Source organism: Chionomys nivalis, chromosome 15 (assembly GCF_950005125.1).
Source record: "Chionomys nivalis chromosome 15, mChiNiv1.1, whole genome shotgun sequence".
Taxonomy (NCBI): Eukaryota; Metazoa; Chordata; class Mammalia; order Rodentia; family Cricetidae; genus Chionomys; species Chionomys nivalis.
In genome coordinates, this window is record NC_080100.1 from 66,003,151 (window position 1) to 66,030,432 (window position 27,282).

General features: G+C 39.1%; 2 protein-coding genes across 6 annotated transcripts in view; both read right to left on the reverse strand.

Annotated features, from left to right (window-relative positions):
• Fam172a (family with sequence similarity 172 member A) overlaps positions 1-27,282 on the reverse strand; it is a 428,434-nt gene that overhangs the window by 93,811 nt on the left and 307,341 nt on the right. The window lies entirely within an intron of this gene.
• Pou5f2 (POU domain class 5, transcription factor 2) lies at positions 25,007-26,005 on the reverse strand. Its single transcript, XM_057790098.1, has one exon. The coding sequence runs from the start codon at positions 26,003-26,005 to the stop codon at positions 25,007-25,009; it is 999 nt and encodes a 332-aa protein (XP_057646081.1).

Genomic DNA, 27,282 nt, shown 5'->3' on the forward strand with positions numbered 1-27,282 from the left:
AAGTGAAATTTATGATACAGCACTGAAAAAAAAAAAACCCATAGAGGATCTTGAGCTATAGCTGCAGCTCATCTATTGCACATTTTGACATATTCTCTTATTGCTGCACATATGCGCTTATATGCAGAGTGAAGTAGGAGTGGTCATGCCCAATAGATCAGCACAGAGTCTTCTCAGCTCAGTGATGTGGCACCAAGTACGGCCAAACAAGCAGAAACTTGGACTTCAGCCAAGGGACTCGGAACTCTGGTCATAGTGGCTCCCTAACCCATATCCCTTTTCTGCGTAAAGAGAAAATTGGCTTTGGAATTGTTAAAAGGGCCAGACATGCAGAAAATAAGAAAGCAAAGAAGGCTCAGAGAAATAGATGCACGCCTTTGGCAATTGCTTTGGTAAGAATGTGTGAACGGATTAACAATGTACAGCGCTGAAGGCGGACTGCTACAGAACAGTCACTAACATACCACTACTCTGCCATTCCTAAGACAAATTTAATTCATAGATTATGGTGCCCTTAAAAAGAAGATAGGAATATGTTCCCAATCAGAAACTAACACTGGAATGATTTTTATGTATTGGGAGATGTTAATATTACTAGAAATAATCATTTTAGTGACATTCATAATCTTGCTTTAAAACAGACTATAGTTACAATATTGCTAAGACCACATCAGTGAAATGAAACTTGTCTGGTATTCAAAAAAATCCAGGATAATATCACTTGGAAAATAACCCCAGAGCATAAAAGTCATAATTTAATTGCATATTGACATAAACCCTTGTAAGATGCTGTCTCAAAACATGAAATGGCTGGCTTCTGAGGAAGCACACCCTAGCTGACCTCTAGCTTTACAAACATGTACATACGTACACATGCATGCCTGTATACACACAACACAAAAAAGTTCAAATACACTAGTAGTCATATATAATCTTCAGTTAATTGTAAGGCCTTAATATAGTCTTGGAGAATTGGAAACAACACTGCTAACGGCAAAGAAGGGATCTTCCCTGTTTACTTGGGGAATCCTACATTACTGAGAAAGGACCTAAGTGTATAAATGAATTTAGGTTAAGTGACAGTTCATATAAATTTAACACATTGTAGCTTTTCCTCACCTTTATAATGGATCTTGGTAGCATCTCCCCCTACACAGGAAGTCATCCATTGATGAGATTTCCCTATTTCTTTATTCCCAATGAATCAAATCACTGTCTTGCTTCGTATGCAGACTGGTGCGGGAGAATTGTCTGTATTCTTTCAATCATGTTTCAAATAAACGCTGACTGGCCAGGCAGGAAGTATAGGCGGGAAAACCAGACAGGAAATAGAAATGATGTAATGAGAACAGGAAAATTCTGGGAAGGAGGAAGTTGATTCCTCCCACTCCTGCCCAGACCATTGAAGCAGCAGGATGTGATCTGCCCCACTGAAAAAGGTACTGAGTCACATGGCTAACATAGATCAGAAAAATGGGTTAATCAAGATGTGAGAGTTAGCCAGTGAGAGGCTAGAGCTAATGGGCCAATCAGCTTATAATTTATGGAGACCTATGCGTGACTTTCTTTGGGGCTAAATAGTTGTGGGGTACCGGGTGGGACGAAAACCCCAACAACAAGCAGGCCTCCCTTCATGATCCAGTAGACTACTTACTGGTCTGTTGTTGAGGCAACACTGCTCATCTTTGGCTGTCTTCTTTAGATGCCTATCAATGGGTCTCTCCTGTGTTATTTCTTTAAAGCCAATAGGCCAGGGCCTTCCTTTTCTTCTGCAAGTACTATTCCATTTCTGCAACACTATCCTCTCTTCATACCTGTCCACACAGGAGATTTCCCCAAAAGTTTATGTGCCTTAAAATAACAAGATAAATTTAAAGATCTTTCCCAAATTAACCTATATTTCTACCTCAGCTCTTGTCCTTAGTCAAAATAAAATAGTTCTTACAAACTGAAATATTTGATCTACATGAATTCTTTGGCTATAGAGTGCTTATTTAATGGTGTGCAAATAAAGAAAGGCATGAAAAAAATAATCCAGAGCTATAAACAACCATGAAAACAATCCACGTGGTTATTTAATACTTAAGATAAGGGATTCAGAGTCGCCTGTTGACCAAAGGCTCATGTCAGTCATTTCCACCATTCTGTATGCCTCTCAATGTGTTGTCATCATCCCTTTCACTTAGGATTGTCTCACAAAATGATTGCGGAGAACTGTCAGTTATGAAACTGTCTGCAGACAAAATTTCTACTACTTTGAACAAAAATAGTCTTTTTTTCAAGTGTTAAAGCTCCTGTGTATTCTCTCATCACATCTCAATGTGATCCCTGCACCCTCTTCTTGCACAATTCTCCCTTTCCGGCCTGTGAGGCTCTGTGAAAAGGCTGTCTTGTTCCCGGGCTGCTGCTCCTTATAGGATGTTTCCTACGTAAAACCAATCATTTAAAAATGTTCATTACCATTTATCATGGAAAACTGAAATTTTAAAATCTCTTCCCCCTTATCTATTGTTCCCCCTTTTTATGTAAGACAGACAGAAAATATTTTGGTTTCTGAAAATTCATATGAAGTCTCACTCTGAAACAAAACATGCTCTTTCTCTCATTTTCCTCATGTTTGCTTTTCTGGGCACTTTAGACTTGGTTGTTTTATTTACCAGTCTTCATCAATAAAAGATACCTGTAACATTTTGTTGCATTCCTTGATCTACTGAGGTCACCATGACTTTCCCTTCTCCTTTTCAAATCCCTCTGACACCTATTTAAGAAGTCTTGTTTTGTAAAACAATGAAATGAATGACTAGACTGAAGTCAATAGCTACATGTCATTCCTATCACTTAATAATAACTTTTTGTTCACATCTTTTAAGAAATATACAATGTGGAACTGAAAGAGATATATATCAAAGATTCTTTGCTCTAACAGATCCCTTATCGAGGCCTTGAAAAGTGGGCTGGGATGTTGCTCAGTGATAGCAACAGGCTCTGGTTTAAGTACCAGCACCAAGAAAAAAAGACGGAAAACAGTCAAAAAAGAAAAAAAAAAAAAAAAGGAAAGCTAGCTGCTTTATAATGTAGCCCATTGTTTCTGAAAACAATTCCATCACTATATTGAGCCCATTTAATTTCCATAATGTACAATCGAAGTCTTTGTTGTCATATTCATGGAAGAACTAAATCATTAAGTACCTTTTTGAGTTCTTTCAGAAGCTGAACTTTTAGATGTGCAGACCATCTCACAGATCTCAAGAGATGTTTTCTCCCAATGGTATCAAATATCTACCATCAAATGTACTGGGAAATTCAAGGAAAATAAATTTAAGAATTTAAGTGGACCATTAAAACAAAACGAAACAAAAAGATTGACTTCAACTGACAAGAACCACACATGAAGAACTTCATCTTCAGAGAGAGAGAGAGAGAGAGAGAGATCAATAGTTAATGTAAGTTTCATAACTAGTCAAATTGCTGAGAACAATTTTCCATCGAGTGCTGAGACCTGAATGGGTTATCTCTAGCACCTTCTATCTCCAGGCTCAGGGAACACACTAGACAGGGATGGAAAGCATGGAACAGCTGAAGGACAGCAAGGCATGCTGGGAAATGCTGCCTTTGGCACACAGCATGACCATTACACCGTGAACTCAACTGCAGTTATGATTACCTGAAAAAGAGCAAGTCAGCAAGAAGACTGAACATTTCAACAGGCTACACTAAATGGACTCAGTGGGTCATTAACAACACTTAAAAATGAAGGGGTGAGGGTGAGTGCGTGGGGTGGAGGCGGCAGGGAGGATTTCCTGAGGGGAGTGTGAGGGTGAGTTGAGGTTCATATAATTGTTTACATGCATGAAGTTGTCTATGAATAAATAACACAATTCTATTGTTTAAAAAACATATAAAAATACAGTGTATAATATTATAATTCCAACCTGAAAAGTCTGATCATGAGTTTTTATTTCTTTTTCTAAGAAAAGCATGCACTTCCAAGTATTATTACATCTTAGGTACTTATCTATGTTTTGGATTTTCTCCTTTTCCTTCAGGATTCATGGGGCAAATACCACACCCATCACGTTGCTGCATGATGTCTAAATAGGTAGAAGGTATACACACAATCTTACATACATGTATATATTTTATTTTTGAAACAAACATAGTAAGAAACATTTTATTTAATGTCAACAAACACCAAAGCCTTGTAGTAAAAGGCATAATTCTGGAAGGAGTAAAGAATAAATGGCAAATTCTAAAACTCAACAAATGTGCTAATTCTCTGGACTGGCTTATTTAAGAAGTAGTTTTAATACGGCAGTTTGGGAAGTGCACGAGAAGAACATCTTCAGGCAGCTCTGGAAGATGAGTGGCTGTGAGGGTGAAGTGGCTGTTACAGTAAGAGCTGCAAACAGGAAGTGTCCTAGGCTTTGAAGTTAGCTCAGCTTTGATGTTGGACTCTCACAGCTACCCTATAACAGGGTGGAGGAGGGAAAACAAGACTTTCCAATTCTGTCCTTGGTCCTTTTACTCAAGAAATCTTGGCATGTAAAAAAGACCAGTGTTTCTATGAATTTTAAGTATAGCATGGGCCTTCCCTCTATTTTTAAAAAGCTTCAATTATTGATGCAATAGCCAATGCTCTCTATTCATTTGAGTATTTGTATATGCATAAAACTATCAGAGTATATGAATCAATTAGAAGGAATAAACATTAATGATGATTTTGTTTTCTTACTATGTCAAGTATTATTCATTAAATAACTGGGTGTGTTTTCTAATTTAAGAAACTTACAAAATCCATGAGCTTTTGGTAGGGAATCAAAACTTTCAAAAAGCGATAGACTTCATGAAATCCACAAGTCTAGAAAAGCTGCCTTGTATTAGAATCAAAAGACAACACTACCAAGAATACATGCGAATTAATAAATCATAACCAAGAGAAAGGAATAAGAATGTCTTGTAAGTTCTATACTGAAAGAAAATAAGAAGGGACTTCCTGTTCAGGTAAGGCACTGTTGGTTCCTCTAGCTCCTCTCGCTTGTCCACACTTCCATGTACTGTCCTGTAAGCATAAACTGTCAGCACTATCAAAATACTCAGCATATTTTTGAAAGTTACAAATTTTACTTTATTTCAATTATTTGCTGTATTTGCAAATGCATTATAATTATGTTTCTGTATTTTATTTTTTGAAGTTGTAACTACATCATTTGCCTCTTGCCTTGCATTTTCTTTAATTGGTGATCTATCTATCTATCTATCTATCTATCTATCTATCTATCTATCTATCTATCAGATATATATAATATATAAAATGTATGCCTGACTCCTACTCTCCTCCTCCTCTTCCTTTTTTTAACGTAGTGCTGTAAATATCATCAGGATCTTATGCAAGCCAGGCAAGTGCTCTACCACTGAGCTGCATTCCTGGGGCTCTAACATTTTCCTTACATCAACTTACTTTCTTAATTTGCTTAATTCTAAGTGAAATAAAACAAACTTAATCTTCTTTTGTATGCTATATATATATATTTTTTTTTTCTAATACAAGTCACATTGAAAATAATAATTCAAACAAACTACAATTCACTCACAAACTACCCATGGTTAGTTAAAATTTGGAGAGCACTCTGCTCAAGGCGAGAGGCAGTTACTTCAATACAAGGCTATTTCTTTTTTTTTTTTTAATATTTATTTATTTATTTATTATGTATACAATATTCTGTCTGTGTGTATGTTTGTACGCCAGAAGCGGGCACCAGACCTCATTACAGATGGTTGTGAGTCACCATGTGGTTGCTGGGAATTGAACTCAGGACCTTTGGAAGAGCAGGCAATGCTCTTAACCACTGAGCCATCTCTCCAGCAAGGCTATTTCTTGTATTGAAATGAGAACTAATGCACCTAGAATATTCAAATGTCTACACGCCCAGAGAAGCAGGATAACTAAAGGAAAACATTATTTTATTTAGAGTTGTATGGCTTGATGATAGCCACCTTGAATGTTTGTTTAGTTATCGAGACTTGTCCCTGCTTACTTTATAGACAGCAAAGAATCAATAGTTAAAAAAACAAAAACTTTAAAGAAAAATACTGAGGACACTCAAGACTAACATAGTAATCTAAAAGTTAAAAAGAAAAATGTTTCCTTCTGAATCTTTATCAGCAGAGTGAAGCAGTTGCCTATTGCTTCAAAAGAAAAAGGATTCTAGGTTTTCTTGATAGAAATTAAAGAAACTGTCACACAGGCATGACTTTGATGGGAAAGGAAAAGAACAACAGACGTTCTGTGGCAGATACGAGGAAGAGACAAAGTGGGATACTGAAGAGGGACAGCTGCGGTGCAGGAAAGCAGAAGTGATGCTCTGCTAAATCTGTGAGTGCATTAGAGCTGGCTGCAAACATAAACAAAGTCACTGGTAAGCAATTAAATCTGAAGAAGTAGCTTATAAAAGCAGAATATTTACTGTGAACAAATCACTTATACAACACCTGATTTAATAGATGGAGTTTAAATTTTGTACTTATAATGCACATTAAATGGTAACAATGCATCAAATTTTATAACGAAGCAAAATGGCAATTCCAATGTATTGTAAGGAGTGTAGGACAAGAACATTAAAGCAAATCAGAGTATACTCTTTCAGCTACAGCGAAGAACTGAAAATCTGCAGACACTTGTAACAAGGACTTTAAGATGAATTTGCCATTCCCAAAGTCATCTCACTAGGCAGGAAAGAGGAACTTGGCATGTGACCAATAAATTACAAGAGAGCAACACCTTGGGGTTAGAGGGCACTGATGACTTCAACAAATCTCCCCAGCTCAGGCAACAGATTAAGCTGCGGGATAGGACGCCCTACAACCTTAACCTGTTAATACCACTAAATTCTTAAGAGTGACCTCTAGTCTGCTCTCCCATATTAGTTGTTAGTTACACTAATTACAGCTTAGCTGGTATTGTTGGTACCAGTTTTCCCCACCCCCAAAGACATGCAGAGAAAGGTTATCTCTAATAGCTTCAAATAACTTCAGCAAGTTCTGCTGTGCGCATTAGGAGCACTTACCTCCAGCTTTGAAAGAGTCTTTTATAGACATCAAAGGACAGACACTAAAAGCAATGTGTGTTTGTGAATTCTATAAAGCATTTCATAAAGGAAGCTTGTAAAAGTATGAACAGAAATTTCTGTGACTAGATCTTTAGAATGATTTGTAAAAATCTAATATATCATACCTTTTATGCTTATGTTCAACAAAAGGGGCTTGTGATTTTGTCCAGAGGGAGCTTGTTTTACTTTAAATTTGTTAGCTAAGTAATCTATCCAAAATTTATGATTTTGAGAAATGATAATGAAATTTCTACCATTATTTTAAAGAATTATTTAAAGCCCAACATTTTTATTAATGTTAACCTGAGATTATAGGAGTGGAGCATAGGATTCCAAAGCCCACAAAGATTCAAATACCATCTGTGATGCTGCAGTAAAATTTAAACAAGGCACTAAATCAGAACAGAAACATACCACAGAGATTTACAGCCGGAGAGCCATGACTGAATTATCAGAATTAATATGAATAGCTTTACACATAGGAACTGCAGGTTCTTAATGGTAGCACGGTTTTACTTTGAATGAAATCTACAAAGTTCCCACTAACTCTTAAAAATAAGTTATTAGCATCTAAAAATATAAAACTATAAAAACATAAAAAGTAGAAAGTTGGAGCCAAAAGGTAATCTAAGATTAGCATAATATTGTTATGAGGCTTCTGACTGTGAGAACCAGTAGTAGATCTCTGACTCTTGAGCCTACTCTTGGCATTCTGCTCCTCCGGTGAGACTTACCATGTCCCCTTTGATGACAGTCTTTGCTTCATCTTATTATATTTTATTTTGTCATGTTTGGTTGTTCTTTTCTAATGAGAGACAAAAAGGGAGTGAATGCAAAGAGGAGAAGATGAGGGGAGGACTGGAAGGATTAGAGGAAGGGGAAATACTATAATCAGGATGTATTGAATAAAAAAGGCTCTATTTTCAGTTAAAAAAGAGAAAAAAAGAAAGGTAAGATAAGGATGCTTGAGGTAAATAAAGTAATGAAAACATGATTTTATAAAATCGATATATTAAGCAATGATGTCTAACATCAAAAGAAGAAACTATTTTACAAAAATGGATTTTAAAGTCAAATCCAGTGTTCTTATAAGATGTTTACTAGCAAAAGTCTGATCTAGGTGAGACACTGGGAAATGAAGAATCACAAGGGTCAACCAGCCATCCACACACAGCACTCCCAGTTTACCTTGAGTGAATCTCATACATTGGACACTGAGTTCTTTGCCAGTGTTAGAGTTTGGTTTTACTTTGTTCAGATTATCACTGTGCCCTGGTTCTTCATTCTTGGAGCAAGAAACTATGAGACTTATGAGGTAGGCTCATTTTTCTGAGTTAGAAGCCATTCTGGTCTACACAGCAAGTTTCAGGACAGAGTTACATAATGAGACCCTGTTTTGAAATCCCACCCACCCCAAAAAGATGTATTTATGTATGAGATTTAGGAACTATTTTTAGTAAAGCGTAGAAACAAATAAAATGAAAAATACACAGAACTTGAAAACTCCAAAGTATTTTTCAAATATATCATTACATTCTTTCATTGTTTACTACATGACAGATACCAGTGAAAGTAAGATCAGGAGAGAGAATCGCCATGGGGAATGTATATATATATAATAAATCAGTTGACTGCTATGCACAAGGTCCAGTGTTTGATCAACATTACCACAAAGGAAAAAAAAAACAATAATGAGAAAGAAATACCTGAAAATCCTGAAATATCTGTGATTCACCTTTGAAATATTAAATTTGTTATTTTAGCAGATAAAGCAAGGTCAGTACTAATAAGCTATCTCTATGTGCTTTCAGGTCAACTCTGTTGCCATAGAATAACGCTCTTGTATACTGTGAAGATTTGTCACTTGTATTAGTTTAATACAACCTGACTGGCCAGTAACCAGGCAGGAAGTATAGGAGGGACAACCAGATTAAGAGGATTCTGGGAAGGAAAAAGGCAGAGATGCGGTCACCAGCCAGACACAGAGGAAGCCATGAGAGAATGCCTTACTTTCTCTCTGAACAAAGGTACCAAGCCATATGGCTAAACATAGACAAGAATTATGGGCTAATTTAACTTGTTAGAGCTACTTAATAATAAGCCCAAACTAATAGGCCAAACAATTTATAATTGATATAAGCCTCTGTGTATTTCTTTGGGACTGAATGGTTGAGGGACCAGGCAGAACAGAAACTTCCATCTACACTCTGGCCTAGAGGAGAGATGGCACTGAATTGCCTTGGGATATGGTTAAGTAAATGAATACATTTTTGAAGGCAGTGAGGGAATACTACCACAAGCCATATGGAAGGCTTGCAGAGCAGTCTCTCCATGCTGTCTCCTATTCTGGTTTGCTGTCTGTCTCTCCTCTTAGTCTTCCTCTTACCTCCTGGTGATGACAAGTCTTCCAAATGGTCACATGCCTTTCACTGGCTCCTGGTTGATTTCTCTGTAGAGCTAGCTTGTACAGTCCTCTAAAACTCACCATTTGGGAGTTCTCGTCAAACTCTGGATTCCTTTCTTACTCAGTATGTGCACTCCCTGTCTGTTTCTCAAATTTTTTTTTTGTCCTTTAGATATCGCTGAAGAGCAAGCACACAGGGACAATGTTGATGTCTATAAGAATATGAGGAAGAAAAGACATTTCTTAAGTGCCAGAGAAAAGTTGCTGGGAAATGGTCAAAGCTGCTAAATCTGAAGTTTGGGGACTTTCACATCTGGGTGAGGCTGGGTATTCTTATTTTGCTTGCCATGTTCTGGTACATTGTCAATGGAATTATAATATATATTTTGTCTGATCAATTTAAAATATAAATATTAATGAATATATGCACAAGTACTAAGGAGAATGTGAGAAATCAAATCATTGTTCTTACATAGCTCCAAACTTTAATATCTGTGAAATAAATAACATAAAATGCATATAGTCAGACAATGTGGTAAAATATAAACACACGCCTGTGATTAGGGCAGTAGATGGTTGCATTTTAAATCTTAGATCCAAACAAATGATTCATTATTGTTCTCACTAAAACAATTACTGAAAATCTAGACTTGCTGTTTAACAGGAGTGATATTTCATTTATGTATGGTTTATTTCAACAGCAGCATCACTGGATCAACTGTGAGAAAATATTTAAATCACAATTTCAAGTCCTTTCTGCTTTTTAGGTGTTCACATGGCACAGATGTGTTCACAAAGAATATTCATCAAATAAATTTTTTACTGACTAAAGTAGGAAACTGTTTAAAAATTAAAATGATACCATTTTTAATGGATTGTGCCATTATCTGGCACCCCAAATAAAAAGGATAAAGACCCTTTCACTTTTCATGAAAAACATCACATTTAATGTTAGTATTTTATTTAAAATTTCTTGGCCTAGAAGATAAAAATTTATGGCTGGTTATCTACTTTAATGGTGTGACAAAGGCAAAAAAAAATTATCTTTCTCTCCATGGTGCAAGCATGCTTACTTTTTGGAGGATAAAGAAAACAGCTTACATTTTGAAGGTAGTACACATTTACCAAGCATGCTAATGGCATGCAATCCACCTGTATGGCTGATTATAACAGAAAGAATAATTTAAGGTTATAGTTGAAAACCATACTTGGTGTTTACTTATAGTTAGCAATATTCTTAAAAGTGTCTATAGAAACAATAACCCACTGTCTGGACATAGTCTTTGCTGTTTTTAGCTGTTTATAAATGCATAAAATCAGAAAAAAATAAAGATGAGTGACAAGATCGATCATGGCATACAAACTTGATGGTTCTAGTGACTGGCAGTCCTTAGTAGTATGGTCAGACTCAGTCTGGTGGAAGGGTTCAGAGAGTCAAGTGCCTGATGCCAGGTATCTCTTTGGGAAAATGAAGTATATCTTCATTAAGGTATCCAAGATCTTTTCCCAAGCATTGGCCTCTACTCTCATCAATGGGTCAACTAGTCTGTTTTCAAAATAGATTAACATTACATACTAACTTCTTTAGTCCCAGTTTTTTTTTTTAAAAATTCACCTTTTAATAAATGATATTTAACCTTAACAAACTACACTGAGTGGCACTATTTCTTTTCAATACACAGAATTTTATGGATTTTTAAATTATTCACCTATCTATTTTATACACTGGCTGCAACCCCCGCCATTATTTTCTCCCAGTCCTTCTCCCCCACATTCTCTCCCTTCCACCCCAATCTCCTCCTCTCCTATCGCCATTCAGGAAAGGGCAGGTCTCCTATAACTATCAACAAAACATGACATATCAAATTGTAGCAAGACTGAGCACCTCCCCATGTATTAAGGCTGGCAAGGCAACCCAGTGTGAGAAGTAGCATCCCAAAAGTCAGTAAAAGAGTCAGAGACAGCCACTGTTCCCACTGTTAGGAACAGAGCCACCCAAGGGGATCAAGCTGCACGACTGTATGTAGAGTTCCTAGGTCAGTCTCATACAGGCTCTCTGGTTGTCGGATCAGTCTCTGTGAGACCCTATGGGCCAGGTTAGCACATTGTGTGGTATCCTTGACCCCTCTGGTTCCTACACTTCTTTCTCCTCCTCTGCATGATTTCCAAACTCCACCTATGTTTGGCTGTGGGTCTCTGTATCGGCCTACCTCCATCAGTTGCTGAATGTGGACTCTCAGATGACAACTGGGCCAGGTACCAAACTGGTCACAGGAGATGTCCAGTTCAAACTACTTATCCACTATTGCTAGGAGTCTAACCTGGGGTCCTCCCCATAGACTCCTTGGAGATTGCCCTGTGCTGGGCCTCTGCCCCCCTACCCCCAGCAGTTCCCTTCAGCACTCTTTCCCTTCTGTCTCCCCACAACCTGATTGCTCATGTGTCCATCCCCACCTGGCCTCTGTCCAACCACATCTTTTCTCTTTCCCCTTCCCAGGGAGATCTGGATTTTGATCCACTTGGACTTGAGTTTTGTTCAGAGTGATAAATATGGATTGACTTGCATTCCGCATGCCAACATCCAGTTAGACAAGCACCATTTGCTTCAGATGCTTTCTTTTTTCCACTGTATAATTTTGGCTTCTTTGTTGAAAATGAGTTTCATCAGGTTCTTATTTGTGTGTGGGTTTACATCAGGGTCTTCAATTCATTTCCGTTGATCCAAGTGTCTGCTTTTATGCCAATACCATGCAGTATTTATTACTATAGGTGTGAGGTAGAGCTTATAATCAGGGATGGTGATATTTCTGGAAGTTCTTTTATTGTACAGGACTGTTTTTAGCTATCCTGGACTTTTGTTTTTCCATATGAAGTTGAGTATTATTCTTTCAAGGTTTGTAACAAATTGTGTTGGGATTTTAATGGGAATTGCATTGAATCTGCAGATTGTTTTGGTAAGATGGCCATTTTTACTATGCTAACTCTACTGATCTATGAGCATGGGAGATCTTTTCATCTTCTGATATCTTCAATTCCTTTCTTCAAAGACTTTAAGTTCTTGTCATACAGGAATTTCACTTACTTGATTAAAGTTACAACAAGATATTTCATGTTATTTGAGTCTATTGTAAAGGGTGTTGATTTTCTGATTTCTTTCTCAATCTGTTTATTATTTATATATAAGAAGCCACAGTTTTTAGCTGAGACATATTTTCAAATTTCCAAAGAAGAGACACTGGGTACAGCCCAGTTGCAAAGGGCGTGGTGGCATGTGTAAAGCTCTGGATCTGGTGCCCAGAAAATACCTCCTACACACACACACACACACACACACCCTCTTCCTGATAAGGTATTTATAGAAGAGGGATATTATCTAGATAAGTGTCAAAAAGATAGAATGCAGTCTGAAAGTGTGACTCCATGTCTAAGGAGCTTTCCTTTTTATCATGTTATTATCTTCTATTTAATTTCTTTGTAGGGAACAACAGTCTTCTGTCCGGCTGTCTTCTTATATTTATTTCCCAGTACAAACCTATATTTTCCCCAGGAGTAGTAGGTATTATGGGTTGAACTGTGTTCCCTTCAAGTTTATATTCTAAGTTTTCATATCTTAAAATATGATCTTACTTGGAAATAAGGTCTTTATAGATATGATAAATTTAAAGGAGTTATTACAGTAGGTCAGGCACTAAGCATATCAGTATGATTAGCACCTTTATATAATAAGGAAATATGGACAAAGATATGCATAGAGGGAAGATGACAGAAGAGTCTCAGAGAGGTGACTTCAAGCAAGGAAAGAGTGGAAGACATCCTTGTTTATAGCTTGTCAATGAAACAGCCCCTCCCAGAAATTCATTTTAGCCTTTCAGTCTCCAGGGACAATAGTTTCCGGCTTAAGCTATCTACTCTGAGGTACCTTGATAGCTCTAGCAAGCTGGAATAGTAGATCTTAGAACCATGACAGTGAGTACATGGTTATTAACACTGGTTCAATTTCTGTTACTGCAACAAATACCTGAGATAATCACTTTATGAGTAGAAAAGTTTTATCTAGGCTCACTGTTTTGAAGAGTTCAGTGCATAGCCAGTTGGTCCTGCTTGTTTTGGGCTTTAGGTGAAGAACACATAGTGGTAGGAGCATGTGGTAGACCAAAGACATTCATCTTACGTCCAGAATGCAAAAAGATAAAAGGGAGGTGCCAGGTCCCATTGTCTCTTTAGAGTATGCCCCAAAACAAATGAAAGCCCTTCTATTAGGTCCCACTTCCTAAAGGCACAACCATTTCCCAGTTGGACCAAGGTAGAGACCAAATCTTTAATGTATAGACTTTTAAGGACATCTTGACTTTTCTACATCTACATGACAGCAATGTTCAATGAAGAGATTGTATGAAGAGTGGGAGGAAGCAGCTTGTAGTTGGGAGCAGGAAACGAGAAAGAGCTGATCAAGAAGGCAAGGTTGTGTGCAGCTCACAGTCTGACCAGTGTGCCACCCGCTCTTCACATTTGCACTCTACATCACCAACCTCTGACATCAATCCTAGTTATGTTGCTTTGTTCTTGCTTCTGGATATTATGTACTTACAGGCAGGAAACAAGAGAGATCATTCATTTAAACTATATAATGCTATCCGGTTTTCAGAAAGGTTCGATCCTTCAAGTGAAACCATTATCATTTGTCCCATTACCTAGTTGTCAACTAAGGGAACAGATTTTTATAAATCTCCCCCCACCTCCACTCTCTTTTGAGACAGAGTCTTCCTTTGTGGTTTAGTCTGGCTGTGAAATGAGATCTGCATACAGAGATCTGTGTGCCTCGGCCTACGGTTGCAGGGATTATGGTGTGTGTCACCATACCCAACTTTATATTTATATTTCAACCACTGTCATCAGCAACTGAGACTAATGACTGCACTCTCTGCTCACTTATTTAGTTTGGGTTACCAGTTGTTAAATGCTTTCCAGTTTACAGAGTTGCAGAAGAATGATTTTTGTGAGTGATAAGCTATGACAACAGCATCACGAACAATTATTGAGTACTAAGTAAGAGAGATCTCCTGAGGATTTCTTTCAGTAGTTCCCAAATTCATTCTTACCACCTTTTACAATGTTGTTCCTGACAGATGAAAACCAAGGCTCTTGAATGAAGTAACTGTTTAAAGTAACAGGGACAGTAGGCTGCTGAACCCAGACTGAAAGCCAGAAACACTTATATGTATATGTACACACACCCTAAGTAATAAATCATCTACTATCTGACTATGCACAAGCACCTCAATTAGTTTAAAATTTAGTTCATTTATGAGAGGAAGAGGATCTCCAAAAATATTCCTATGCCGAGGTATTAATCCCAGGTTATGACACAAATAGGCTCTTTACAGACAGGTAAGCAAAAAGAGATTATTAGAGTATACCACAAATGCATGAGCGATGTGAGCAAGACATGCAGAAGAAGGATAAGAAAGATGGGAGAAGGAGGGCGTCCATGAGTCAAGGAGACAAACCTTGAATAGATTTTTCTCTCAGTGTTCTCAGAAAGAACTAACCATGCCCACATCTAGATCTTACATCCATACTTGAGAACAGTGTGGAGATAGATTTCTGATGTTTAAACCAGCTAATCAAGCATATTTTGTTTGACAGTCTTATATAATGCCAGACCAACATAGACTTGTTTTTAGCTAAAAAGGTTTAAAAAGGATTAAGTAGATTATAAAATAATAAAAGAGAACAGGACACAAAGTGGGGAGAAGAATGTGTCGGGCAAAGTCCTGGGTGAGTTGGAAGTGGGGACAGGTGCAGAAGATAAAAATAATGGTACATTTGGATGAAGTTCTCAAAGAAAAAATAAATCATTACAAAGAAACAAAAACTATTGAGACAGTTTGCACGACTACTCTAAGGACAACAGAGATCAACTGTCTTCGAGAAGCCTGTGCTCATCTCTTTTGAGTACTTCTCAGTTTCTTAAACATTGCACCTAAGCCTCTAAAAGTATCTTCAATAAAACTCCAATTCTGATACATAAAATAGATTTTACCCTACTCCATCAGGAGTTTTAAATTTTGAATTATTATCCATTCAAAAACAATAAATCAAATTAAATAAGTATATGTATTAGGAAAGGTCTTATTTAGTCTATATATGCTAAAAGAAAAAGGAGGAGCAATTGGGAAACAATACAGTCATGCCCTTGCAGAAGGAATTTCAAACAAGCTGGGCAATTTTAGAAGGAATGAATTTGAAATGTAGCGACTTTTTCCTGTTTCAACTGAGTCTTTGGCAGGCAGGCAGTAGAAGACTGAGCACCAGTAAGTACAATCAGTTTTATTTTGTCATTTTGTTGGAAGCCAGGAGGAGGGAAGCCTAAGATGTCCAACCAAATTCAAGCCAAAGTAGCTAATTCTGTGTAGAATTCACAGCAGGTCTTCTAGCTGCAGAGAGGTGGCAGAGTGGCCTCTCCCTGGGCTTCCTGTAGGGTTGTTTTCCCTGATGTCACCAGGGCTTCGTGTTTAAGGATTCTACTGGGTATCAGGATGGCTTCAACCGGATGGAGATAGAATCTTAGAAACCGACCCTGCCTTTCAATTTACAAATGCATAGCTCTTATTTGCATTTGTTTGGTTGCTTCAGAAATGACAAGCATGGAAGATTCTGTGCTAAAAGTAGAATTTTGTATTTTTGAATATTTTTTAAAATTGAAAATAAACATTCGGAAACACAGAAATGATTTGAGTTATATTACACTCTAAATATGGGTTAACTCCACAAAGGTATATAAACACACAGATAGTAATTGTGAATTACTCTGGTGCACAAGAAAACAGACATATGGCATGTGTCTACACTTCCTGAGCAACACTACACTCTTCTGAATTAACAGGCATTCGGTTTTTAAAAAGTCCCTGAAATCTTAATCTTCAGCAATGTCTTCTAACCCCAAACATACTAGATGTGTGTGTGTGTGTGTCTATGTATATGGCATAGTACTCCTGTTTAAAGAAATGTGTTTTATAGAAATAACAGATACAAGCAAAACTGAAAAATGTTACATTTGTTCATTTAAGAAGTACTTTATAACTAGAAATTACTATTTTACAAAGATGACTGTGATAAAGGTATGACTCTGGATTGTTAAACTTTGTACAGATGTTCTTAAAAAATAGTTGTAGGGATGTATGTAAATTTATAAATGTAAACAGACTGAAAGACAAAAACCACATGATCATCTACATTCCTTCATGGTAACAGTCCTCCAAAAACTAGGGATACAAAAGACAAACCTCAAAATAATAAAGGAAATATACAGCAAACCTACAGTTGACAGCAACCTAAACAAAGAAAACTGCAAAGCATTCCCACTAGCAGCAGGGACAAGACAAGCATGTCCATTCTCTCCATATCTACTCAATATAAACTTGACGTCTTTGCTGGAGCAATAAGACAGCTGAAGGAGATCAAAGGGATACAAATAGCAAAAGTAAAAGTCAAAGCATCTTTATTTACAGACGATATGTGTTTATACAAAAAAGACCCTAAAAATGACACAGGAAATATCTACAGCTGACAAAGCCTTCAAGAAAAGTGAAAGAATTGTGTGATAAAAAAACTTTAGCACATAGGGAAAGAAACTGAAGAAGATATCAGAAGATGGAAAGATTCCCAGTGCTCATGGATTGGAGGATTAACACAGTGAAAACGGCCATACTAACAATCTTCAGATTCACTGTAAATCCTTAACAACATTCCAACACAATTCTTCACAGAAATTAAATGGACAATATCCAGTTTATATAGAAACACAAAAAACAAGGAGATACTAAAAATTGTGAATAATAAAAACTGCTGGATCATCACCATCTCTAATTTCAAACTGTACTGCAGAGCTATAGTAATAAAAACAGCATGGTATTGATATAAAACAGATATACAAATTGACAAAATAGAATTGAAAACCTACCCACAAGTGCACACATCTGATATTGATAAATAAGCAAGAAATGCACACTGGAAATAGACAGCTTCTTTAACAATTGATGCTGGACAGACTAGATGACTGCATGTAAAAGAATAAAAATAGATCCATTATGAGTACTCTGCATAAAACTTAACTCCAAAAATACCAAGTACCACGATATAAGACAAAATACACTGAATTTGATAGAACATAAAGTGGGGGATAATTTTGAATTCATTAAATAGCATGGACACTAAGAGCAACAATTAGTAAATAGGACCTATGAAACTGAAAAGCTTCTGCAAAGGACATAATCATTTGGACAAAGTATCAGGTTACAAAATGGGAAAAGATTTTTTTTAACTGATTATACATCCACTAATATACAAAATATACAAAGAATTAAAATTTCTGGACATCAAGAAAACAAATCATACAATTAAAAACAGAGTACAGATCTAAACAGAATTCTCAAAGGAGAAAATCCAAATGGCTGAGAAATTCATAGAAATGTTCATCATCTTTAGTCATCAAAGAAATGCAAATCTAACTACTTGAGATTTCATATGACTTCATTAAGAATGGTCAGATGAATTTAAAAAATGACATCTCATTGTGGCCAAGATGTGGAGAAAGGGTACCACTTATCTACTGCTGCAGGTGGTGCAAATTTGTGCAGCCACTATAGAAACCATTGTGGCCATTCCGTAGAATGCTAGAAATAGATCTACCTCAAGATCCAGCTACCCCACTCTTGGGCACATATCTAAAGGACTCTACATCCTACTACAGAGACACTTGCTAATTCATCCTCATTGCTGTTCTATTCATAACAGCCAGAAATTGAAAACATCCTGGATGTTTGTCAACGGATGAATAAAGAAAATATGGTACCATTAACATAATGTAATATCACTTATCTATTTAAAAAACAAAATCATGAAATTAACAGGTGAATGGATTAACAGATGAAAGGATGGAGCCATAAAAAATAATTGTGCAGTAATCCAGCATCTCCAAATCCCAAATATGGCATGCACTTACTTATGTGTGTATGTTAGCTGTTAGGTCATAGAAAAGCAAGCTACAATCCCTATAATCACAGAATCTAGGTATAGAATAAGGGATCCATGGGAGAGGGAAGGGTCTCACAAGGAAGAACAAAAAGAATAGATAATTATAGATGGACAGGTGGGGGATGAGACTGGGAAAGTAGGGCTAAATGGAGTTGGGGAGGGAAGAGGAGGGTAAGGTTATTTGAAGGATTGTAAGGAAACCTACAACATTAGAGGCTTAAAATATAAACATATATGAAAGAAATATGAATAGAATCACCAAATAATGGAGGAGAAACAGTTCCATTTGGACATCTTTTGCAATTCAGTGAAACCTTCATTGACAGAAATGGATTATATCTAATTGAGCTGTTGGCCAAAGAAGCCCATGGAAACCCCCAAACAACTCAGATATTGCCATAGCTATAGGTTCCCCTCCACAAACTGATGGTAATGCCCTATTGCTGAAGACAACACCTACATATCTAATTGAATACAGAAAAGTTGAGTTAGTGCCTAACTAGAGCCTTCACCCCCTACTGACTAGTGTTCATAATACCAGAAGTTACTCTGTATACATCAGAGGAGAAAGGCAAACACTAACACAGCTACAAAGCCTTCTATTTACAATGGCAACATGCTTGCATGAAGTCTGTATACATTGGAGGAGAAAGGTAAACAGTAACACAGCTACAATACCTTCTATCTACAATGGTGACATGCTTGCATGAAGTCTGGTACAATAGTGGCAAAAAAAGTTGTGGGGGCAACCAACCACTCCTTGTTTCCACTCAAGGCCATTCAATGAGATGAAACCCATGCCAGATGATCTTCCAATGATCAAGAGCCTGAGACTATGTAGGCCATGGACCTTGGGCAATACGAAGTACTACTGTTCAGCTAAGAGAACTTAAGAGGTTTTTTTTTATTATTATACTCATAGATCAGTGTCTTTCTCAGTCATCATCAGAGAAGTTGTAGTTGATAACTGGACAATGTGTGGAGAGTAAGAAACCTTGGAACATTCAGTCCTAAATGGGATTTCTCTATCGGCTCTCTCTCCTTGGTGCTTAGGAAACACTGCAGAAGGTAAGGTGGACAGATTGTAAGAGTCAGTGGAGATGGAGAACACCAAGGACACAAGGTCTTTCAGAAACAATAAGATAGACACACATGAAAACTCAGACTGTGGCAGCATGCACAGGGACAGCACAAGTCCTAGTGCTGATAGCGAAGTGGACATGAGCTCCTCCCTGAACCATAAGCTATCTTCAATTAACAACTGATGGCAGAGGAAAAAGAAAACTTAGTTTTCACTTTTCTCACTGGTTATACAAATCACATGTAAAAGAAGACCCCAGGCCCAGCAGCAGAGAAGCAACACAAAATGAGCTCAATGCTATTTTTGGAGGATTTTTGTCTCACAATGCATTGTCTGGGGGATGTTTTCTAACCTTACTTTTGCTCATATATTATGGTTTCCGGTTTTGTGTTTTGTGGACTTCCACATGAGCAAATGTTTGTGTCTCTGTGTCTGCATGTGTTTTCTGTGCATCTTATTTCTCTTTTTCTGCTTGTTTTGACTGTGACTGAGTCTATCATTTTGTTGTTGCCTGCTTGATTTTTAGTGAGAGAGAGGAAGAGAGAGAAAGAAAGAGAGAGGATTTGGGTCGGTGAAGAGGCTCTGGGAGGAGTTGTGGGTGTGAAGACAAGAACAAAATATATTGCATAAAAATTTATTTTCAATTAAAAAGAGGAAAAAAACATTTTTTAGGGCTGAGTGTGATGGGACAAGAGTATAATCCTAGTTCCAAACTAACCTGGGCTATATAATGATTTCTGAGTCAAAATAACAAATACATGTTTGTTTGTTTGTTTGTTTGTTTTAAGGAACAAAAAGAATGTTGTAATGATTATTCTTATCTCTGAATTTTTCACATATGCACACAAGTAACTTCTCATAAATATTCTTACATGTTAAAATGATGGGTCATCCCAGAGACACTAAGTAAGAAAGATAATCCAAAGAGTAACATAAATAGATACCCCTGGGAAGGGAAAATAGACAAGATCTCCTGAGAAGACTGGGAGCAAGGGGGTGGGAGAAGGGAAGGTGGAAGGGGAGGAGGAGAGGAGAAAGGGAGAGAAGAGGAGAACTAGAAGGAATGGGATGGTCAAGATGGGGGAAGGACAGAGATGGAGAACAGCAAAGAGATAATCTTGATTAAGGGAGTTATTATGGACCTAGCAAGAAACCTAGCACTAGAGAAATTCCCAGGAATCCACAAGGATGACCCCAGCTAAGACCCTAAGTAATAGTAGAGAAGGTGCCTGAACTGGCCTTACCCTGCAGTCAGATTTTTTTTAATTAATTAATTTATTTCTTAAAGATTTCTGCCTCTTCCCCGCCACCGCCTCCCATTTCCCTCCCCCTCCCCCATCAAGTCCCCCTCCCCCGTCAGCCCTAAGAGCAATCAGGGTTCCTGCCCTGTGGGAAGTCCAAGGACCACCCACCTCCATCCCGGTCTATTAAGAGGAGTATCCAAACTGCCTAGGCTCCCACAAAGCCAGTACGTGCAGTAGGATCAAAAACCCATTGCCATTGTTCTTGAGTTCTCAGTAGTCCTCATTGTCCGCTATGTTCAGCGAGTCCGGTTTTATCCCATGCTTTTACAGACCCGGGCCAGCTGGCCTTGGTGAGTTCTCGATAGAACATGCCCATTGTCTCAGTGTGTGGGTGCACCCCTCGCGAGATTGATGGCTATCTTAAATGTCATCATAGAACCTTCATCCAGTAACTGATGAAAGTAGATGCAGAGAATCACAGCAAAGCATTGGGTTGAGCTCCCAAAGTGCAGTCAAAGAGTGGGAGGATTGAGAATATGAGCAAAGAAGTCAAGACCATGATAAAGATACCCACTGAAACAGCTTCAGCTTACCTGAGCTAATGGAAGCTTTCCAACTCTCGCCTGACAGCAAGGGATCCAGCATAGGCTCAAACTAGGCCCTCTGAATGTGAGTGACAGTTCCATGGCCGGGGCAGACTGTGGGGTCACTGGCAGTGAGACCAGGATATATCCCTACTTCTTATTCTGGTTTTTTGGAACGCATTCTCCCTAAAGGGATACCTTGCTCAGTCTAGAAATAGTGGGGAAGGCCTTGGTCCTGCCTCAAAGCAATGTGCTAGGCTTTGCTGACTCCCCATGGGAAGCCCTACCAGCTCTGAGGAGTGGACAGAGTTCGATGCAGTGCTGGGGGCAGACAGTGAAGGGAGCGGCAGGAGGGGAGGGAGTGGGAAATCGATTTGGCATGTAAATGAGAAAAGATAATTTTTAAAAAATAGATTGTGAAATGGAAAAAGACCAGAAATATAAGGTGATAGAAAACAATGATGGGTCATAGAAAAATTAATCAAGATATCTCTTTGTGAATTATCTAACAGCCTTTCATGACTGTGGGACAAATTTGCATTCCAATGAACAGAGAAGTCAAATTTTTATTTTTTTGATTTTTTCCCCCATCATACTGTATAAAGTACTGTAGTTTTACAACATTTTGTATATATAACTAGGGTACCACATCAAATTAAAGACTTTTGTGTATCACAAGGACAATATGAAAACTAAAAGGACAATCCACAGAAAGAAAATATTTGCAATTTATATATCTGATAAAGGTTTTAACATCTAGAATATATAAAGACACTACTTTAAAAATGGGTAAAATAATTGAATCATTTCTTCAAGAAGAAAAAAATAAATGGACAATTAGCATATGAAAAACTCAATATTATTTGTGAAATATCATTCGCTGGAGAAATGCAAACATAAACCACAATGAGCTATCACTTAGCATCTACTAAGATGGGTATAATGGAAAAAATGATAGGGGATAACAAATGTTGGTAGAAATGAGGCGAAACCGAACCTTCTATGTTCCTCGAGGGGAATAAAAGCGGCACATGTGCCGAGGAAGACCTTCAGCAGTGTCTCAAAAAGTTAATGACCCCGCAATAGCTGGCGATCAGTAGGGAGCCACAGCCGGCCAGCATGTACAGAAAGACTTCAGAGTGCTCATCTCTAAACAAGACGTCTGGACTAAACCAGTCCCCAAGGAAACAGTGTCCTCCAGTCACAGCAGAGCATCTGCACGTGCGTCTACAGGGGCAGCATGTGAGAGCCCCATGCAAGCTCAAGGTGGGCAGGACATTGGCATTCAGTAGCTCTGGGAGAAGGAGCGTCATCCGTTTTCCTTAATGACATGAGCTCGGGTAGGTGGAGCACGCTGCAGCAGGCCTCACATTGAGGACAACATCAACTGGACTAGATGGGGGCAAGTAAAATGGATTGAGAGGAGAAAAGAGTTGGGTGAGTGGAGAGATGGAGAGGGATCTGGGAGGAGTTGGGGTCTGGGAATATTAACAGTATATTGAATGAAATTCTCAAAGAATTAATATGTTATTAAAAGAAAATAAATAAGAATTTGGTAGAATCCCTCGACTCAGCAATTCCATTCCCAGGTATTTACTCAAGAGAACTGAAAACGGGGATTCAATAGGTTCCTTACTGCAGCTCTCCACAGCGATGATAGGCGTGGTCGACAGCAGGCGAGAATAGCCGAAGAGTTGAGCCAGTCTCAGACCGCTGCCCATTTATGCAGGGTGCTGTCGAGCCGTCAGAAAGGATGGGCTCTGACAAACACTGCAGCGTGTACGAGCCCTGAGGATGTGCCAAGTGAAATAAGCCAGACACAGGGAACAATTATGTGAATCTATTAATACAAATACCTAGAATACACAAATTCACAGACTCAAAGCAGATGGCTAGGGTTAGGAGGTCACATTTTAGAGCTGTGACACAGAATTCCAATAGAATGGCAGTATAGTTGCACATTTGATATAATTTAGTTGAACAAACTGAATTTACACTTAAAAATGGTTGCAATGGCAAATTTTGCCAGGCATGCTAGTTAATAGCGAAGTATCAGTTTCTATGATGAAGAAGAAAATATGAACTAGAGGCATTAGCTTTGTCTGGCTTATGTGCTGATCAAATCAGTCATGGAATTGAGGAACAAGCGCAGAATGTAGCTTGCTCTGGCTTCTGCTTCTGACTCCACAGAGGCACCTCTCCAATAGGCGCCAGAAAACAGAACAAACAGCACCAGAAAACACTACATTAAAAATGTAGTCTTTTCAAAAACACAATAGAAACAAGAATCATGAAAAGAACCAGAGTTAACCAGGAAGAGGCCATGAATAAAAATAAAAACCAAAATTAACTCAGAAAACAAAGTGCAAAATAAAAGTACTAAGGTATGATCTTTGAAAATACCCTAGATAAATCATTCAAAAATGATGAAGGAAATGCATGCCACAGAAGCTGCCCAGTAAGCAGAAAGTCTTTGTCTCAGTTATATCACAGTGATGGAATTTTAATATACCCTACATGCAAGTTTATAGCGGAAAATCAAAAGGCAAAGAGATTTAAAAAAAATTTTTTTTGATACTGGGATCAAACCCAGGGACTTTGCATGCTCTATCCTCAAACAACTTTCCAAAGCCCCAAACAGGAAGATTAGTAATTGATCAGAAAGAAAGTGGAAAAGTTGAAAAAAAAATCAGTTTCGAGGAAAAGGGACTTAAGTGCCTATTGGAAACAGTCCTGTGGAGTCAAGTGTGGATAGCAGGCAGAAAAGAACTCAGGCCACCAATAGACAAAGCACCAGGACTATTACAAGCACCATCCTAAAAGCATGTCAGCTCAAAACAAAGCACCAGGTATTCCCAAAGAACAACCCAAAAGATCTGGAAGAAACAGAGTTGGGGCTGCGGACTGTGGTGGTCCAGCTTTCCATCCTCAGTAACAAACAGGTTTAGGTTAGAATGACTTCAACGTCAGGCCCAGGGGGGTGCATATCGGGAGGAGGGGGCGACCCCAGCACATTGGCTGCCAGTGAAAAGGTAGGTGGGGAAACGGGGCTTGCAAGGCAGCTCCTGTGTCTGAAGGGCTTCTGTGCTGATTTCCAGTTCCGTTTCTCGGTCCCTACCGAGCAGTAACTGTTACCTTGGATTTTCTGTCTGTGCAAAGGTCAGTTTGTTTTTAATAAAAGCTGCTGGAGTAGTTTTCTGTGACTTGCATTTTGAATTTTATACTGTATTAACAAAGAAATAAACTCTTTATAATTCCTGAAACAATAAGGAACAATGGACATGTCTTTAATTAATAATAAAAACAGAGAAACAAACGTTTGAAGCCACAAATATATTGTAATGCCAACGCCAGGGACAAACAAAGGTAATAACAAAATGAAGCTAGTGATAAGCTTTAACTTTCTTCCCAACAACCCTTCCCAAGGCATTCCCACCCTCTCCCTTAGCTTGTTTAAATTCTTTAGGCAGAAAACTAAAAGCTAACAACCCCCCCCCCAACAAAGGCCCCTCCTCTCTATTCTCTGATCTTCCTCCTGCAGAGAAGGCCCCTCAGCTTGACAGCCTGGGGAGGCTCAGAGTGGTGGCTCGGGCAGACAGAAGGGCTCCTCGCACAGGAAATGCGGCAGAAGAGCACAGGGGTGTAAGACATGACCCTCCATAGTGGGGCAAATCAAAGTGGAGCCCCGGTGCCAGGGGAAAGCACACTGGTGGCCCTGGGAAGGGAGGCCCAGTTGCCCCCACATTCTCCCTCTGGGAGGTATCATTGGTTGGCCAACTGCCCATCTGGCTCCGGTTAGAAAACCAAACTTGGACCAGATCCTTCTGTAGCCGGAGGCGCCCAGCAATATAGTTGATTTGTTGAGGTGTGGGCTCTGGACACTGCAAGAACAGTTTCTCCAGATTGCTCCCAATGCGCCTCTCTCTGCTAGCACGTCTCCGCTTCCGGGCCTGCTGCAGGATCATCTCCATTCTGCATATGCCCAGAAGGTTCTTCTCATCTACTTCCTCTAGCCACATTTTCAGCAGGGGTCTCAGCTTCCACATGTTGGCAAGGCTGAGCTGCTGGGCCTCGAAGCGGCATATGGTTGTCTGACTGAGAACCTTCCCAAACATAGCTCCTACAGCAAACCCCACATCGGCCTGTGAGTACCCCAGGGTCATCCTCTTCTGTCTCAGCTCCTTGGCCAGTTGTTCCATCTCTTTCTGTATAGCTGAAACATCCTCTGGCAGTGCCAAATTTGGCATGTACCTCAGGGCGATGTAGGGTCCTGGGCAGGCATCCTCCGAGGAATTCTGGGACCAGGCCCTTGCTTCACCAGCTCCACAGGGTGCTCTCTCACCTCGGAATTCATAAGGTGAGGGACCCAGAGGCATTCGCCACACCTCACGGCCTGAACATATGACTGGTGGCCGCACCATTAACCTGCCTGTGGCTGCTTGGCTGCTCAACCAGGTTGGGGTGTTAACTCGCATGGGAACTGGCCCTTCCAGGCCGCCACCACTATTGCCTGGAAGAGGGTAAACGTTTAAAGACTTGCGGACGGCCATAGGGTGGACAGCACCCCCAGAAAAAGTCTGGTAGGAACTGATGGCTCTCGAGGCTTCTGAACAGCCACCAAGCTCGCCCTCGAGCCCCGCCCCCAGTGGGCGGGGACAGCAATGCAAGCAAGTGACTGGATCAAAGTGTTCCGGAATCTGCCAAGGCTTGGAGACTGGTAGCTTACTGAGTTCTCAGGGCTGAAAACACAGTCTTTTGTCCTGACCGTTGCTTTTAACTCCTAACTTAGACAAATCTGAAGTTTTGCTCCTCTATGCAGTCAGGTCCTCGGTCTCTACCTGGATCCTATCCTTGAATGGGACCCAACCATTGACCTTGAGCTATCAGAAAATCAGGCGTCCCTTTCTTCACAAATACTAATTAGCCACCTCATATATATGTCAGGTCTTGCTGACAGTATCTGTTCATTCATTAGCTACTCCATCTCTACTATCTTTTATGTCAAAGTACCTCCTGTGCATATCCTGAAAACATTTAGACACACAAGCTTCACTTTCTAACTAGGGTCAGTTTCCTGCCTCAGATTGTAGACTTAGCTCGCACTGTGCCGCCACACCCCACTCCTGCACTAGCAGAATTTCTGGAGGAAATCAATGTTTCTCCCAGCACTCTTGCAAACGTGCACTCCTACTCAGCTTCCCATTCCAAGCTTCCTCACTCAAATAGATAAAAAAAAAATTCTGTCATATTTTTTCCCTCTGGAGACAGGTTTCTGGGCTTACATGACCTGCAGCTAGCCACTGAGATCACTCCTTGTCCTATCTGGCTCATCAGCATCAGGTACTTCTGTACCTGGCCTCTTTCCTACCAGAGCTACAAAGATCTCTATTTATCTTTCTACCATGCTCCTGGCTTAGGCATTCAGCTCTAGGCCCCAAGTGGAAAAAAGAAAAGAAAAGAAAGAAATAAAGGAAGGAAGGAAGGAAGGAAGGAAGGAAGGAAGGAAGGAAGGAAGGAAGGAAGGAAGAAAGAAAGAAAGAGAAATCTAATAGGTCCAAAACTTCAGAAGAATAAGGGGGAAGATGAAGTGGAGGAGAGTGAGAAAGAAAAAAGAAGAAGAAAAAGAGGAAGAGGAAGAAGAAAAAGAGGAAGAAGAAGAAGAGGAGGAGGAGGAAGAAGAAGAAGAAAAAGAACAACAACAACTTTGCTTAGAAGACCTCAGCCTCATGCCCTTCAATTCAGCTCTGTCTCTACCATGTCTCTACCCATGTCTATCGAAATTGGCCTTCTTGAAGTCACTGATAGCCTTCCCAGTATAAACCCAATA